At 37.0% G+C, this 17,878-nt stretch overlaps 2 protein-coding genes across 3 annotated transcripts in view; both read left to right on the top strand.

Moving 5' to 3' along the window:
- Positions 1 to 12,385, top strand: part of LOC109101241 (integrin alpha-8-like) — a 72,051-nt gene extending 59,666 nt beyond the window's left edge. For both annotated transcript variants that reach the window (XM_042772619.1, XM_042772618.1), the window contains 6 exons: positions 421 to 579; positions 1,506 to 1,619; positions 3,308 to 3,421; positions 7,764 to 7,865; positions 8,703 to 8,825; positions 10,657 to 12,385. In XM_042772619.1, the coding sequence (XP_042628553.1) occupies positions 421 to 579; positions 1,506 to 1,619; positions 3,308 to 3,421; positions 7,764 to 7,865; positions 8,703 to 8,825; positions 10,657 to 10,746 (702 nt within the window). In that variant the 3' untranslated portion in view covers positions 10,747 to 12,385. The remainder of the gene's footprint in view (positions 1 to 420; positions 580 to 1,505; positions 1,620 to 3,307; positions 3,422 to 7,763; positions 7,866 to 8,702; positions 8,826 to 10,656) is intronic.
- A 535-nt stretch (positions 12,386 to 12,920) lies between these two features.
- LOC109110055 (nuclear factor 7, ovary-like) lies at positions 12,921 to 17,644 on the top strand. The gene is made up of 6 exons (XM_019123097.2): positions 12,921 to 13,211; positions 13,291 to 13,386; positions 13,498 to 13,726; positions 13,960 to 13,982; positions 14,916 to 15,034; positions 16,782 to 17,644. The coding sequence occupies exons 2-6, from the start codon at positions 13,346 to 13,348 to the stop codon at positions 17,249 to 17,251; spliced, it is 882 nt and encodes a 293-aa protein (XP_018978642.2). The 5' UTR covers positions 12,921 to 13,211; positions 13,291 to 13,345; the 3' UTR covers positions 17,252 to 17,644.
- Positions 17,645 to 17,878: the final 234 nt, after the last annotated feature.

Here is a 17,878-nt window from a genome sequence, read left to right on the forward strand (position 1 = left end):
TTCTAGTAATCGTCAAGACTTTGATTAGCTGGATCAGGTGTGTTTGATTAGGATTGGAGCTAAACTGTGCAGAGCTGTGGCCCTCCAGGAATTGAGTTTGAGACCGATGGATTAAATGTTGATCAGTTCTTGTACATTCTTCCATAAAAAATACAGATCTGATGATTTGCCATAGTTTTATTATAGCACTAAAGTTTTTTTTTATTCATTATCAGCATGGTATGAATATTAATATCAACCATTTATTGGTTATTGGCTATAATATAAAAACAATTATCACCCCATTGTTATTGGCCATAATTTTCATACATCTCTATAAATGTTTATAAGGGAACAACTTGAATATTTTTAATAGATTTAAATTAATTCAGTTTATGCCGATTTTGTTGTTGACCTCTTTCTGTATGTCTCTTCCTCTAGTTACATAATAAGGGTCCAAGTGCTATAAGCAGGACTGTATTGAAGGTTGGATGGCCCAGTTGGTACCGTGAGGAACACCTCCTTTATGCCCTTCAGATCATTACAGACGGACCTGTTCACTGCAGTGTTAATGGCTCCCTAAACCCGCTGAAGTTAGAGGTAGCACATGCAAACAAACTCATTTCTCTCTATCCTCAGTTTTTTTTTCCTCCTTGAGAATGTCCTTTTTAAAGAGATCCGATGCCAGAAAAAAGGGTCTGCATCCACAGTTTTTTTAACAATGCTTCTGTGAAGTTTGAGCCCCTTTTCTCATATGCAAAGCAAGTTATATGTTTCTTTCTCCATTTGCGTCACATCTTTCTCTCTCTCTAGTCTGTTCCTTACTGTTATAAATCTCAGGTTTCTGTGCTTTTACTAATGAGCCTCATATAAATGTAAAAGTATGACTGCTGAGTCCTGCTTGTTTTTGATCAGAGAGTGTTTGATTAATTCTGACCCCTCTGCTCTCTTGACTGGACTTTATTATCGCTGTTCAGATTTCATTTGCAGTCATTATAAAGCATCACATCGTCCTCATGAAGTCTCTGTGCCTTGTAACTGATCTGCGTTCATGCTGAGTTCAGAATTTTAACCACCTGGACTGATATTAGAGCTCTTTTCCTGTGAACTTTAGAGAGCGTTTTGGCCTGGAGTTTTGGCCGAAAACTTTGTGTCTGCCTCTCTTGCCACATTCACACAGTGACAAATGCTAGAATAGAAATAGAAAAAACAATAGAAATAAGACATTTTTAGTAAGTACTAATTTGTTCTTCATTGTGACATATATACAGTACATGATATTTTTATATGCCATGATATTTCAAGTGTAATTATTTTATTGCTGTTATATTTAAAAATTCATGACATTACGTTACTGTTAAGTAAAAGTATTAAAACTATTAACTATTAATGAATTGATCATTGAAATAAAAGAAATGTAGAAAATTAGAAAACAGAAACAGAAATGCTGCATAGAAATGTAATCACTGCATCTAATATACATTAATGAATCCTCTCCTATCTCTGTCCTTCTCCTGCATGCTTAGATCTCCACTCTTCAGGACACTCCAGAATTACTGGGCTTTCTGAAGAACAGCAGCGGTCCAGCTCGCCATAGACGATCTGTTTCTACAGCCCAGAGTTACAACAGCAAGATACTGGTACACACACCACTACACTATTCAGCACTCATACATTCCCACCAGTACCACTAACACTCACACAAACCACCTGAAGCGCATGGCTGCACATCTTGTGGGAACAGCCTCATTTATGTGACAGATGGACTCTTATGTTGAACTTGACGTGTTTTGGGGGCCTGTGTTGACCTCAAAGGCTGAGTTCACCTGTTAATCTCATAACAGGTCATTTATATTATGCTTTTGTCTTGCTCTCTTACAGTGTCTCTTTAGGGGGTTTAGTGTGTGTGTGCATGGACCAGCTGGTTTTGATAATCATAGCCCATCACAAGTCAAGCAATGAGATATGTTTGTCCTGTGCCAGGGGTCTGCAAGCAAGTTTGGCATCAGGCCAAAAAACATTTTTGCCACTAGATGCCGGGCCAGAACATAGCCAAAGTATAATTTAAGAAATTAGTTGATGAAAAATGCAACTAGAATTGCCTGTGACAGACTGTGCTCTGCCTTCACTCTGCATCTAAAGTATTTAAGTATGTTTGAAATATCACAGTTCTGTTCATAACGTATATTAAAAAATAAAATTACAGTTTCAAAGTGGCTTATTGGAACACTAGTGTGCAAACTTTTTTCCTACGACTTGACAAGCTAATAACATGGTTGTCAACATTAAAAGGTATAATTGCTGCTTTTTGCAGTGCAAATTTTATTTGTGATGAAAATAACACAGTTATTTTATCTACAGATCGATGCATTTCTTACAGATTTCTGCTCATTCGAAATCGGATACAGATGAAGTAGCACTGTGAGATTACATTTGTTTGAATGCATTATTGAGAGAGCGATTGCGTGTGAATAAGTGTTGCAGTACTTGTTTAAATCAGCTGAAAATATTCAGTATAAAAGGAACAAACAAATTACTTGAGAACTATAACTTCCCGCTCATGTCCAGTGCCGTCATCATAGCTTTCACATTCTTTCTGGTTTGAGTGATCCTTCTCTATCAAGCTAGCTAAATATGTTTAACATGTGAATTCCTGCTAAATATGCAGTTATATTATGGGCTGTTGGCATGAATTGTGCTCGTGATGGAGTGGTGGTGGAGCGCTCTTGGAGCAAGTGAAAACCACGAAGCTCCAACTTTTAACCGATCCGCTCGTCTCACATACTCGGATTGTGAGTAACTGTTGCTCTCATGACAGATCTATTTCAGAACCAGCCGCTATCAAAATAAGCTGACTGCGGGCGCGGGCCAGATATTATTGACGCCTGTTGCTGACCACTGTCCTATGCACATACACAAACAGTTGACATAGATACTTCATACATACACACCATCACTCATCTCTTTAAATGTTACCACAACAAATGCCTCAAAATCAAGTGAGGCTTTCAAGACACACAGCACAACTGCAGGGGTACAGCAATGTGAAAATGCTTATATTTTACACTTTTCTAATTTAACACTTTAATACCATTTGTTATTATTATAAATGGTTTTATCAGCAAAAATAATTTAAGTAACAGGTTAAATTGAAAAACTTAATTTTGTGGCTAAAGTTTTTTCAAAATCATAAAACTTCCTAGGTTTTATTTAGATGTTAAATCCCAAATTTTTAATGTAACAGGAAGAGAGATATGAGGCTAAAATATATCTTTTAACTTTTTAAACTTTTTAAAACTTTTTCTCTCATTGTGTGTGTTTGTGATAGAACTGTTCAAATATCAACTGCCTGATGGTGGAGTGTGTTGTGGATCGCTTGGATCGAGGGCAAAGTGCAGTGATCAAGTTCAGATCTCGACTCTGGGCTCACACCTTCTTACAGGTACTTTAATCACATAAATATCCTTGCATTTCTTGCTAATGGGACAAGAAAGTCTTGTTGGTTAACCTATGTAACACTAGAACCGCCAGAGGTAGCTGTATACCTAAAACCACCAGTGGGTAAATTTTACCCACGTACATTACAACTGTATTTATATGGCTAAAGAACAATTTATTTCACTGTATTATGCCACTGTCTAGAGTCATGAAATGATTGTCTAGTAATCAACTATATTTTTTATCCTGTTGTTGCAGGCTACACTAATCCATAACGGTCAGTAGCCTAAGCTAAAAAAAAAAAAAAAAAAAAAAAAAAACCATACTCAGAATTCGTGCTCTGCATTTAACCCATCCAAAGTGCACACACACAGCAGTGAACACACACACCCACCAGGGCTCCAAACAAAAAAATTGAGTAAGGAGCCATTGGCTCCTATAAGAAAAAAACTTAGGAGCCAAATAATTTTTTTAGGTGCCACAGAATAAACGTGTTTTATTTATTTTACAATTCTTATTATTTATTTATTTACATTTTAACATTTCAATCATACTGTCATGTGTTTAGGTCTCATCTTTTCTTGACTTTATCAGCATTTTAATCCATCTTGTAGATGACCTGGGAACTAAGGTTCACTTAAAGTGGGAACTAAATGTCTTTTCCAGCTTGAAATAGACAGTCACAAAGAATTGTTCATTACACAGAATCTGTACCAGTATCATGGAGCATAAGCATCACTTGGTCACTGAGTGTAGCTTGGGCTCCTCCTCAGTGCATCCTGGAAATGTTGTCATACACTCTTAAAAATAAAGGTGCTTCACGATGACATAGAAGAACCTTTTTTGTCTAAATGGTTTCATAAAGAACCTTTAACATCTGAAGAACCTTTACGTTTCACAAAAGATTCTTTGTGGAGAAAGAAGGTTCTCCAGATTATAAAGAAAGAGATGGTTCTTTTTAAAGAGCCTTTGACTGAATGGTTCTTTGTGGAACCAAAAATGGTTCTGTGAAGAACCTTTTAACCACCTTTATTTTTTAGTTGACTGATGAGCTTATTGACACTGAATGGTTATTCTGAGGTAAACGTATATTACATTGCAGTGTTTACAAGCTTTACACATTTTCTGCAGTTTGAAACACTGAATGAGCTTTTACACGAGACATTTCAGTAAGTTGTACTGTAGGCTCTCTACCTTTCGATGTTAATTCATGTTCATTATGTACTATATTAGTAAAGAGAAAAGATTAAATGGGTTCACTTGCCCTTGAACTGAGGCGCTAAAGCGACCGCGCCTGCCCCATTAAGGAGCGCCAAAACTGTATTTATTGTTTGAATTTCGTTATGAATTCGGAATAATTTTAAAGCTGGTAATTTTTATTAAAAAGTGACAAAGCACAGAGCTTTTTGCGATTACTGGACGGCAGTTGCACTTCAAATAATGAAGTTCACGCATTAAAAGAACACAGACCAAGATCTTGTTTAGAAGAAGCCATATTAGTAATTAGTTATTATAAACGAGAATTGTTAACGATATTGCCAATATTCACACAGCTGACAGCTTTACCTGTTCTAGTTTGTTCAAGTTGTGCACGAAATAGCCGCTGTATTTTCTGCACTTTCCCTTCTTACGTCTCCGTCACTTCTCTCTCGCTGCACAGCGGAGCTGCGTTTATCAGACTGTGTGCGTCAGCACTGATGTGCGGCAGAGAAGACTGTCTGAAACTCTCTTTCTCCACTAAAACTTTGATGCGCATCGTCTCAGTTTAATACGTGAACATAACAAAAGATCTGATCGCAAATCAATTAGGAAAAAAGGCATTACATTCAAATTTTTAAGTTATAACATGTAAATATATACCCAAATAGCAATAACACTTGGGCTGATTCTGGCTGAAATGCGTCTCTGTCGGTTCAGTCTCGGCATCTGTGAGAAGATAATGGGCCAGAGCCGCGCCGACTCTACAAAACACTTCTGGCTGACAGACGGCTTTTTCCCTCTGGGCCGATCTCGGCTGAAAGCTGTTGTACACGCGGCAAGTCTACACTCGGTGTAGTTGTGTGTATTAACCTTCGGCCCGAGTTCGTTTGATCACAGACGGGGCGCCTGAGAAAACTTTTTTTAGCGGTTAAATCCTGAGGTGCTCTCGGCGGGTAGTCGCCAGTGGCGACCTCAGCAAAAACGTCACTCGCAAATTAATATTTATGGTCGCAAATGCGACTGTTTTAGTCGCAGTTTGGAGCCCTGCCCACTGTGAACACACACCCGGAGCAGTGGGCAGCCATTTATGCTGCGGCGCCCAGGGAGCAGTTGGGGGTTCGGTGCCTTGCTCAAGGGCAACTCAGTCATGGTATTGCCGGCCCGAGACTCGAACCCACAACCTTAGGGTTAGGAGTCAAACTCTCTAAACTCTGGGCACGACTTGCACTGACAATGGAAAATATAAGGTAGTAGCCTAAATATTTTGGTGGTATAATATTATTATACAATGTCATTAATCAATATATTAAGATAACCCATGCTATTTAAATTACTAAAATATCCTATAGACAATAATGAGCAATAATAATTCACCACACTGCATAGGATGATGCAATGACAAATTCAAGTGCACAGCTTCACCTAAATATTTATGAATTTGTTAAGTTATATAATTTATAATTTGAATAAGAGAAACAACACCATTAAACTTTGGGTAATCAAAAAATGTTAAAGGTGTATTCATGACATCATATAGGTCAGATTATATTTTTTTTTTTTTTTTTATTCAGCAAACGGCCAGACTAGAATAGCAACACAGTAGTGAACAATAAATGATATGGAAAGACAAAAATTAAATAGTTAAACCAAAGATTGACTAATTAGATTAACGTTAGGCCAAAACATATAAATATGATATCTGGATCTCTGTCAGATGAGCCGTCAGATGCTGAGCCGGCCCAGGACGCATCAGAATCTCCATCACTCATGGCATTTAGTGTTTCTAATACCTACCTTCCATAAAACGCCTTTTTTCAGTCATTTTGACTTAATTTATAAAATTGATAACCGTTAAATCAGTGAGTGAAAGGCGTTGCTATAAACATAAAAAGGTGTTTTTCTATAAATATAGAAAATACATGCATTATATAGCGGGTAAATTTGACCCGCTGGCGCTTATAGGTATTAATGCCCTGTTTTTTTTTATCTGGTTTTATCTAAATTAATTTTCTATTCCAAAGAAAGAAAGTCATACAGTTTGGAAGAACATGAGTGTGAATAAATGATGACAGAATTCTCAATTTTGGGTGAACTGTCCATTTAGGAAATCTGCTGGGAAAACCAGCATCCAAAGTACAACATCTGCTGGATACAGTCTATGTAATTACAGAGAACGATGCAGAATGGAATCTACTGTAGTGTATAAACATTCACAAACTGTCACAGTGTTTTAGATGTTATCTTCACAGTATCCCTGTAAAGTCCAGCTGGTGATTTTCACTTCTTAAATCACTGTATGATCAAAGGCTCTTATTAAGCTGCGTTTACACTGACTGTGACTTTGACCAGCAGTGATTCACTTCAATGAGAGTTGGCTATTTGAGGCATCATGAGATTCAGCTTTATGCAAATGCACAGCGACATAATTTGTCAACTACCAGTGGGAGTGCAGACAGTGAAGTGTAGTGAAGTGTCTTAAAGAGACACCACTCTTCCTTCTCTGGAACACAAAAAAATATGTTTTGAAGTTTCAGTCAATAGAATGAAATTCAATGGGGTCCAATGTTCTTTTGGACCCAACTGACTTTCATTGTTTGGACAAAAACTGTTATAACATGACATCATGACATGTTATAAGATGACATCACCAGTCTAGTTATACATTTGAGACACCTCAGTCACATGACATCATAAACCCTGACATCATAAGAAGAAATACCTTTCATCTCATGTACACAGAATAGTCCAAAGAAACCAGACACATGTATGGGAGCACGTACATTGGTGTGTCTACAGGACAGTAGTGCTGTGTGTCTGCGTGTGTGTGTGTGTGTGTGTGTGTGTGTGTGTGTGTGTGTGTGTGTGTGTGTGTGTGTGTGTGTGTGTGTGTGTGTGTGAGTGATCCTAGTGTTCAGGAAGTACTTTCAGTTTTTGTTTTGCTGCTCTTTTGACCACTGCTTCTCGCTAAGCCTCATCCATGCTGAAGCCATTAAAACTCAGCGCCCTGTCAAACACTCCTCATGTGCGTTCTGTTAATGTTAATCTGACATTTTCCTCTTCTGCGAGGGACCAGTCTTTATCCCGCTCGCTCCAAGAAGTTTCCATGTGTGTGGTATTTACGCTAATCCATTGCTTTCCTCTGGCAGAGACGGAATGACCACTACACGCTAAACTCCACAGTGTCCTTTCAAGTGATGTCCATGCCTTATCGGATCAAAGCTGATTCACTCCCACACCAGAGCAAATCAGTGAGTAATCTAGTGTGTTTGTATTGGTGCAGACTGAGGAAAGTGGAAAACAACAGAGGAAAAGGAGAACGTGGATTAGAAGGAGAGAAAAAAATATTCTCAACTGAGTTTTAAGATAGACTAAACACTGCTTAGTTCAGTCTGTTTAGCTTCGATAAGGAAGGTAAAGGGAAATTATGGAGTAGTTTGAAGCATGGAAGTTTATAGAAAATCATCAGGAGCAAAACCTGGAAATATATATATATATATATATATATATATATATATATATATATTTTTTTTTTTTTTTTCATTCAGCAAGTACACATTAAATTGATAAAAAGTGACAGTAAAGACATTTATACTCTTACAAAAGATTTTTATTTTAAATAAATGATGTTCTTTTGAACTTTCTATTCATTATATTCAATGAATCAAATAATTAGCATAGTACGTTCGTGGTATTTTAGATGTACCATGGTACTGGAGTACCAGATGATACCATGTGCTGTTACCACCACAGTACTTTTTTATAAGGCTCTTTATGTATTACCAACATTAGGGCTTCTAAGTGCTATAAGCAAAACATAATACCCACACTTTCCTCTCTGTGTGTGTGTGTGTGTGTGTGTGTGTACTATATAAAACTGACAGAGAAGGAAGGAAATGAAATAATAACAATAAACATAGCTTTCTGAAGGAGCTTCTGTTAAATTTAAACCTGTAAAACAAGACTGAGATAAAAGGTGATAAGGGAAAGTAAGCTATCAAACAGATTTATGCATGCTAATATCATAGCTACATTAGTGCTAGTAAAAAATTAATGGCCTCTGTGTTTTTGTGCGCTTGTGTTTTTAAATTGGCACATTTGTGGTGTGGGCCATTCCTGATGTTTCTTTTGCCATTCCCCTGTGGGTAATAATTCTGGCTATACTGCTGGGACTGCTGGTGCTGGCTATGCTTAGCCTAGCAATGTGGAAGGTAGGTTGATCTAACACACACAAACACACAGTCTCCGACTGACCTCCATCGGCTCTAAACATGATGCTGTTGTGAATACAGTAATCACCAAAACTGATAATAAACAAGCTTTGTGTTTCATAGCAAGCACACAACGCAGAGGTCTATTGTATTATGATTATTGCGTGTACATGTTGGACGAAGCCAAGCTACAGTAACATAATCTAGGTCTGTTATTCTTGTTTTTCTGACATACAAATGAATGCTTTAGTCTGACTGAAACTGAAAAGAGGAAATACATGCTCTCAGAGTGTTTCGTGTGTATGTTGCCATTAGTCTTCAAGAACAGCAAAATCTTTCTGTCTGTGCTTCAGTGAAATAAGAAAACAAAGGAACTACGGGGGGTAGAGAAAGAGATGGCTGTTAGAGATAGAGTGAGAGAAGGAGATGGTGGAGGAAGTAGAAAAGAGGGTTGGAGGAAGTGAAGTGAAAAAGAGGTATGGGGAACACAGAAAAACTTGATGAAAATGGGCAAATCAGATTAACAGATAAAGGGGAGAGAGATAGAGAATGCTGTTGCAGTTGGGCATTAATGAGCCATTTGTGATGTTATCAGTGTTTTGTCTGCAGGGCTGTTCTCAGGCTCTTGATTGGGTCCCTATGGAGGAGACCTGACCTAATTGGCTAACATGTACAAACACACTGATGAGTGACGAGTGTGCGTGGGTGCACAAGAGGAAAATATCAATCAGATGCGAGGGGGCTTTTAGAGCAGCTGTGACTTTACATTTTAGTTTAACACAGGCCATTATATGTTTTATAGATAGTGTCACATAAAATGGATTAGAAAAGTGAGGAAAACATGAATATGTTCCTCTGAGAATACAATGTAATAGCCCCCTCTTGTGGTGAAATTGGTTGTTGACGAAGTGTTAATGAACTTTTTTTATCAGCATCAACATTTTGAATTAATATATAAATTGTATTGTATAAGATGTGTGTGTGTGTGTGTGTGTGTGTGTGTGTGTGTGTGTGTGTGTGTGTGTGTGTGTGTGTGTGTGTGTGTGTGTATATATATACAGGGATGGACAGTATTTCAGATACACGTATTTAAAATACGTATTTGAAATGTAAAATACTTTTTTGAAATTATTTTTATACAATTTATATATAATTTATATTTTATTCATAAATGTAAGTTATATATCTGAGATTTAATTTTATATATGCACATTTATTTACATTTAATGCAATTTAATACAGTTATATTATCAGTGAAAATGTAAATAGAAATGTTCATTTTTATTTATTATTCAATTTTATATCATAATTGATTTTTTTGTGTTTTTTTTTATTATTTACGATGTATTTCCAGGTTTAAATTTGATTGTGTATGTGTGTGTGTTATGAGTTATGATGATTAATGATAGTATTAGGATATAAAATATATATGCATATATTATGAAATCATAAAAACTGCATATATAATAATTAGGTGCTGTAAAGTTGCATTCATTTATGTCAGCTGCTCATATAGAAGCCAGAAGAAGTGCTTGTTATGATTACTGCCCTGCTGCTTATCACAAAATATTTTTAATTTTAAAGGAAATTATATCTGCTTAATCAGCACATACATAAACAGATCTGATTGCAGTCCACTGAGTAAATCTCAGGTCTTAAATGGGCCATTGTTTTCAGCCTCTGAGAGCACATCTGTGCAAGTGTTTTAGAAGACAAAACATTGGAAAGAAATGAATAATGTCTGTTATCCCAGGGATCATATCCTCATCATCTGTTCTTTGTCTTTTTTCTTTTCCTCACCCACCTCATCCCACCTGCTCTCCTTCTTCAGTGTGGCTTCTTTGATCGGGCGCGGCCACCCAAAGACGATGATGTGTCAGACCGCGAGCAGTTGACCGCAGAAAAATCCACAGACGCCTGAGAGCAGAACAGATGACAATTATGAAAAAAGAGGTCATGGGATGAATCACCATGAAGAGAGTGGAGGGGCTGTGTCCAAAGGTTTCGGTATCTTTGTAGAAGACTACAGATCCAAGCCTGTAAATAAACTACAGCTCTCACACTGGACTGCAATCTGTGAGCTGGCCCACAGTACCACTCAAAACATTTCTAAAGCTTTATTTAAAATGACGGAAGAGTGAGAACTCTGGACGTTGTACTCTGATAGAGCTGCAATATCCACAGGATCCAAAGAGCCACGTGCCAGTACAAGACTACAGGCTGATCAATACAATCCCAAAGATCAAGATCTCACCCTCTGATCAACTCCATTGAGTTACACTGAAGCACAGTGACCATTTTTGACAATATATTGTTTAAAACTACCAATGGAACTTAAGATCATATCTTCTCATCACCAGCTCAGCACAAGATCTGGATCATTCCACAATGCGCTTCACATTGGCCACATACACACTACAGCTAAATATGGATTCACTCCTCTTTTAAGACATTTCCGATATTTCTTTCATTTCATATTTAAATATCAAACACCAAACAGGTTAAACTGTTCCATATTGCATGCTTACAGCCGAGAGATTGTTACTTTATTATTATGATTATTACTGTGGCAGATTCAGGAGTGACTCCTGTTTTATTTACACACACAGAACAATAATTTAGGAGATTCACACCCACAGTTGTATATGGTTTTCACTCTCAAAACTTTGCAGTGTGTATATGGCCATTTTTAACAGAATGTTTAAAAATAACACATAGAAAGTCACATACTGTATGCAAATAATCAATGTCACCTACAAGTATACTTTATGTATTGTCATAAAATTGATATTGATGGTGTAGTGGTAAATTCTGCGATCTGACTAGAATCTTTATTCTTACAAAGCTGGTCTGTTGCATCATCAGCCCACAAATGTAGTTCCATAGCATTGTCTCATTTCACATGCCTTGTCAATGATTGTACTGATTACATGTTGAAGCTTGTAAAAGAATTGCTCACTAAGTACAAAGATGGGGATGGGGGGTTATGAGCAGATATAAATTACATGTGCAATAATGGGACATTTTTGAGTTGATAATTTGTGTGTACACTGGCTCCAAAATGTGTAAAACCTGAGGTTCAGGTTGTTTTGTATATAAAGTTAAAATACTTATTTGTCAGGCTTTGTCAGAGAATATTTCTTTTACAAACTAAAGGGAACAATATTTTGTCTTTGAGCACTCTAAATGCATCGATACATCACCAATAATGTTAAATGACATAGGCACATTTATTTAATCTGTTGGGAAATCTTTTTTTTTTTTTTTTTTTTCCAGACTGTTACATGTTGTATTCAAAGCATGTTACAAACATCTTTTTACCTGGATTCATATAGATTTTTACCTCAATCAATGCCCAATCAGTGTATTTCAATAAATATGGACTGATAATACAAGAACTGTTTTAAAATAATCTTAGTCATAACGAACCACATCATATGTCATATTTTCTCCTCTGGAAGGACATGTTCAATGTTTCAGTTCATAATTGATATATTATGATGTGCAGCCCTGTCTATTTTTAGTTTACACTTCTGAAATTAAAATGGAATTTGAAACTATTCCTTATGTGTGTGTGTGTGTGTGTGTGTGTGTGTGTGTGTGTTTGAATTGTAGCATTATTCTACATTTGAAATGACCAAAGTGAGTCAGAAATTTCTATCTATCTATCTATCTATCTATCTATCTATCTATCTATCTATCTATCTATCTATCTATCTATCTAAAATAAAAATAAATCTCCAACGTTCTCTTAGAACGTATTGCGTGGTTATATAATGTCACTGGTGGCCATGTCAAGTAACGTTAACTGACACGCGCCAAACTATCAAAGCGGACATCAGTAGCCTACTAAATTAAAATGAAAGTGTACAGTGCTGAAGGAAACGAAAGCGAAAGTTAGTTCCAAATTGTAGGTGATTTTGTGTGTTTATAACGAATCAACTTAACTTGCTAGCGCAAGCGCTTTGAGCTAGACAGTGGCTGATTGAACAGGTAGAAATGGCGTCGAAACGTCCCTTTACTGAAGAGGACTTTACGTGTCCTGTTTGCTGTGACATTTTCAGTGATCCCGTGTTGCTTCGGTGTGGCCACAGTGTGTGTAGAGACTGTATCCAACAATACTGGACGACCAAAGGTTCAAGAGAATGTCCGCTGTGCCGACAAAGATCCACCAAGAACCCTCCGGTAAACTTGGCTCTGAAAAACTTGAGTCTCGCTTTCCTGAATTACCGGGGCACTTTAGAGGAGCTGTGCGAGACTCACCGGGAGAGACTGAGTCTGTTCTGTCTGCATGATGAAGACCTTATGTGTGTGGTTTGCAGAGAGTCGCACCAACACAGAAATCACGCGTGCCGTCCTGTCAGTGAGATATCGGAGGAATGTAAGGTAGGTCCTGATGGTGTTTAGTGGCCTTCAATTTTGGCACATTTAATATTCTAACGCACTCATGCTGTCTTAATTTTAGAGAGTTTTTCGCAGTGAACTGGATCTATTGACTAGAAAAAAGAAGATTCTAGAACATGCCAAATTTGAATGCAGTCACCAAGCTGAGCACATATGTGTAGGCTAAGGAGGATGAGTTTGATTTCTGAGTTATTTTTATTTTTATTATTCATGAGAATTCTATGACATTATAAAGGCTAACATTTTTGTATGTGTATTTGGTTTTCAGCACCAGGCCAGTCACACAGAGAACTCCATCAAAGGACTTTAAGCATCTTCACCAGCTTTTATATGATGAAGAAAAAGCCATGCTTGCTGCCCTGAGGAAGGAAAAGAACCAGAAAACACAGCTCATGAAAAACAAAATTGTGAAGATTAATGAAGAATTATTATCTCTGCCAAAAACTATCAAAGAACTGAGAGATAAATTGCATAGTGGGGACGTCCAGTTTCTTCAGGTTAGCCATTTATTTTTTTTCTTCTCCTCTATCTTGCTCTCTTTTAAATTCTGTATAATTTTAATCAGTAACCTACAGCAAAACAAAAACCTGTGAAAAGTAGTAAAAATATAAAAAACAATCTACATATTCCAATTATAAAACTGGTAATTTTTTTCTAAAATCAACTAAATAATTTAGTGTATGCTGTTCGGTCTTCATTAACTTTTTATATTTCCTACAATTTTCAATAGAGCTTCAAGGACATGTTGGAGAGGTAAGCAGGTTTACTCCCTTTCCTCTTTTTTCCCTCTGTATTGAAGTTAAAGGGTCTCTCTACCCCAAAATGAAAATTTTGTCAATAAAGGGTTACTCCATCGCAAAATGAAAATTTTTTCATTAATCACTTACCCCATGTCGTTCCAAACCCATAAAAGCTTAGTTCGTCTTCAGAACACAATTTAAGATATTTTTGATGAAAACCCGTAGGCTTGAGACTGTCCCATGAAAGACATCATCAGAATAGTCCATTTGCCATCAGTGGTTCAACCGTAACGTTATGAAGTGACAAAAATACTTTTTGTACGTGAAGAAAACAAAAATAACGACTTTATTCAACAATTTGTCTCCTCTGTCTCTTGGCATCACCATAGCGCCATTTTTTAAAATATAAACAAAACACAACAACCGTACGCCCCTCCTTACAAACAACACCACAAGGATATGCATTTTCTACGTGTATTTATGCTTTGATTTGAACGAAAACAGCGCATCCGTGCAGCGCGGCTGACACAAAAGAGCGTAAGCTGCTTGCATCCAGTGGATATTCTCCAAAATGTCGCTACGGTGATGTGGAGAGACACAGAGGAGACAAATTGTTGAAGAAAGTCTTTATTTTTGTTTTCTTCGCGTACAAAAAGTATTCTCGTTGCTTAATAATGTTACAGTTGTACAACTGATGGCAGATGGACTTTTCTGACAATGTCTTTCATACTTTTCTGGACCTTGACAGTGTAATTTACTTGGCAGTCAATGGGACAGTCACAAGCCTCCCGCTTTTCATTCAAAATATCATAAATTGTGTTCCGAAGACGAGCTAAGCTTTTACAGGTTTGGAGCGACATGGATGTAAGTGATTAATGACAAAATTTTCATTTTGGGGGGGAGTATCCCTTTAAGCAGCAGTGTTGACCTCTGAATGTACTTCCAGAGTCCAGAATATGAACCAAGAAACAGAAACAGTTCGAGGAGGGCTTATTAATACCGCACAATACCTGGGCAATTTGAAGTTCAAAGTGTGGTCGAAAATAAGAGAGTCTATCAGTTACAGTGAGTTGATTTATAAAATATTCAGACACATTTTCATGCACAATATAAAGGTTTTCTCTAGTGAAGCTGACAAGCAATTATTTGCTTCATCCTACGGTCTGTGATGATAAAGGGCCGTTCACAAGGATAATTCTGTGAGAATAGGGAAGTCCACACCATGGCTGTAACAGTTACTGCACAGAGGAACAATATCTTTGGGATCACTTTGAATGATTTTAGCTGACTAAACTAACTAACGGCCAATCACAATCCACCAGACTCTAAAGAACTTGAGCATTTAAAGTGGCAGACAGCATAACTGCAGCACATGCTTAAAATAAACAGAAAAATATCGTGCATTTTTGTGGATGCTAATATAGTTATTGTTACAGTTATTTTATAGTAATCTTTCTTGGTGTGAACTGGCTGTAAGAGTGTTCATTATAAAAAAAAATTAAAAAAAGGAAAAGTTTAATTTAAAACACATCAAGTTCTTAGAAATTTACTCTTTGTATTCATGTTGGTTACATGGTTTTGTAAAACTTTTTTATAATTTTCAGGAAAAGTTTCAATTCTATGATTTGTCATGTGATGTAATCATAAAACATAATGACATTTTTCTTTACATATTGAATACATGTGGATCTTAATCATTATTTTTAAAAATCACTTTCTATTTTAATAGAGTAGTTCACCCAAAAATTTTAATTTGCCCTCAGGCCATGCAAGAGGAACAGATTTGGAGAAATGTAGCATTAGATCTCTTGCTCATCAATAGATCTTCTGCAGTGAATAATTGCCGTCAGAATGAGAGTTCAAACAGCTGATAAAACAGTTCTAGCATGATCACTTGTTTTGATGCCTCCCTTGTTAACACCATGTACTGGCGGAGAAGTGTGGTTGTGATGTTTTCTGGGAACTTGAGCTGCCTTCCTAGGTCGACCTGGAGCTGCCAGTCCTGTGTAGTGGTAAGAAGCCCTCCCACAGAGCTAGACCGGTCCAGTTTTTCTCCCCAGCTCTGATGAAGGAGATGTATTGTTTGGAGGCATGCTGCTTCTTGCTATCTTGGAATGCTTTGCTGATCGTGTCCCCCAAAGAACCTTAGAAGTTGGTCATGGCTTAAGCGATACCCCCCTTCCCCAAATGCCTTCAAACAGCAATTGAGGATGTGCTCAAAGGTGCCCCTCCTTTGGCACAGTTGGCACACTGGTGTGTCTGCCATTCCCCAGCTATGCAGATTGCCCAGGCTGAGGAGCATGTTAGAAACTGTTTGAATAAGAAACTTAATGTGTAACCACCTGGCTCTCCAGAGAGAGCTACTAAAAGATATAATATCTAGATATAATACTACCAAAAAAAAGATAATGCATTGGTGCATGCAATGGTGTTGTAATGCTACATTTCTCCAAATCTGTTCCAATGAAAAAACAAACTTGTTTATATCTTGGATGGCCTTAGGGTGAGTAAATTTAAAACACATTTTCATTTTTGGGGCGAACTATTGCTTTAAATACATTTTCAAGGTAAAAACAATTTTTTGCTGAATTCATATTAATAATTAATAAATAGTATGCGGGGAGTCTAACCTGACATTTTACAACCTAAACTACTTATTGACACTAACCACTTTTGGACCACATGATTATAATTTTACATTTTTTCAAACATTAATAATCAGTGAAGCAGTTTTATTAAAATACTCATTTCTAAGCAACATTGATTGATTACATTTATAATGCAACATCTTAGCAATATTCTGTGTTTTTAGCTCCTGTGGTGCTCGACCCAAACACCGCTAATTCTCAGCTTATACTGTCTGAAGATCTGACATGTGTGAGGGACCGAGATGAGCATGAAGAGGAAGACATAGTTGGAGTGCAGCTTCCTGATAACCCGGAGAGGTTTGATAGGTGTCCCTGTGTTCTGGGCTCTGTGGGCTATTCCTCAGGGACACACATATGGGATGTAGATGTGGGAGACAGCACTTTCTGGATGCTGGGTGTCACTACAGAGTCTGCCAAGAGAAAAGGAACCAACAGCTTGCCCAGTGAGGTCTGGTGCATCGGCTATGACAGCAACACACTCAGTTTGAAGGCTCCTCAGGAGTCATGCATCTCTCTCATTTGGTGTGAGAAACCAAAGCAAGTGAGAGTGAATCTCGATTTAGATGAAGGACAGATTTCGTTTTCAGATCCTCAGCGAAACACACTATCACACATTCACAACCAGATACACTGAGAAGTTCTTTCCATTCTTCTGCAGTCTGTGCAGCATTTCTTCTCTAAGGATTCTGCCTGTGGTCAAGCTCTCTAATTAAAAGAGATATAAAGTCTATTTAGAAGCTTTTGTAGGTTTGGCATGATGTCAGTTCGCAGTGTTTCTTGTCTACTTTGCCTGTTGAAGAAAATTTGTAAGATAATAAAAACAGTGCAAAGTGACTGGTTAGTTATCTTCTTGAACTTTGATTCAGTGTACTTGAATCTTTTTGCAGTTTTTTTGTATTTATATGTTCAGTTTTCAAAAGTTCATTTTGTTTGCATTGGAAAAAAAGTGTGAATTGGTACATTTTATACAAATAAAGTGTGTCAGTATAAAGTTCACCATGATAAATCTTTATCATTTTTAAATGAACCTTGTCTCTCTGTCTCTCTTGTTTGCATCATGTTAGTGATTTAAGCAGGTTTTTTGCAATCTGACATCCGTGCTTCACCCCCCCCCCCCCCCCCCCCCCCCCCGTGTATATATATATATATATATATATATATATATATATATATATATATATATATATATATATATATAATATAAATTGTTACTTGTAAGTATTAGAATAGAAGTATCAGTATCTTATGATACAGACCATAA

The sequence above is a fragment of the Cyprinus carpio genome, chromosome A16 (assembly GCF_018340385.1).
Source record: "Cyprinus carpio isolate SPL01 chromosome A16, ASM1834038v1, whole genome shotgun sequence".
Taxonomy (NCBI): domain Eukaryota; kingdom Metazoa; phylum Chordata; class Actinopteri; order Cypriniformes; family Cyprinidae; genus Cyprinus; species Cyprinus carpio.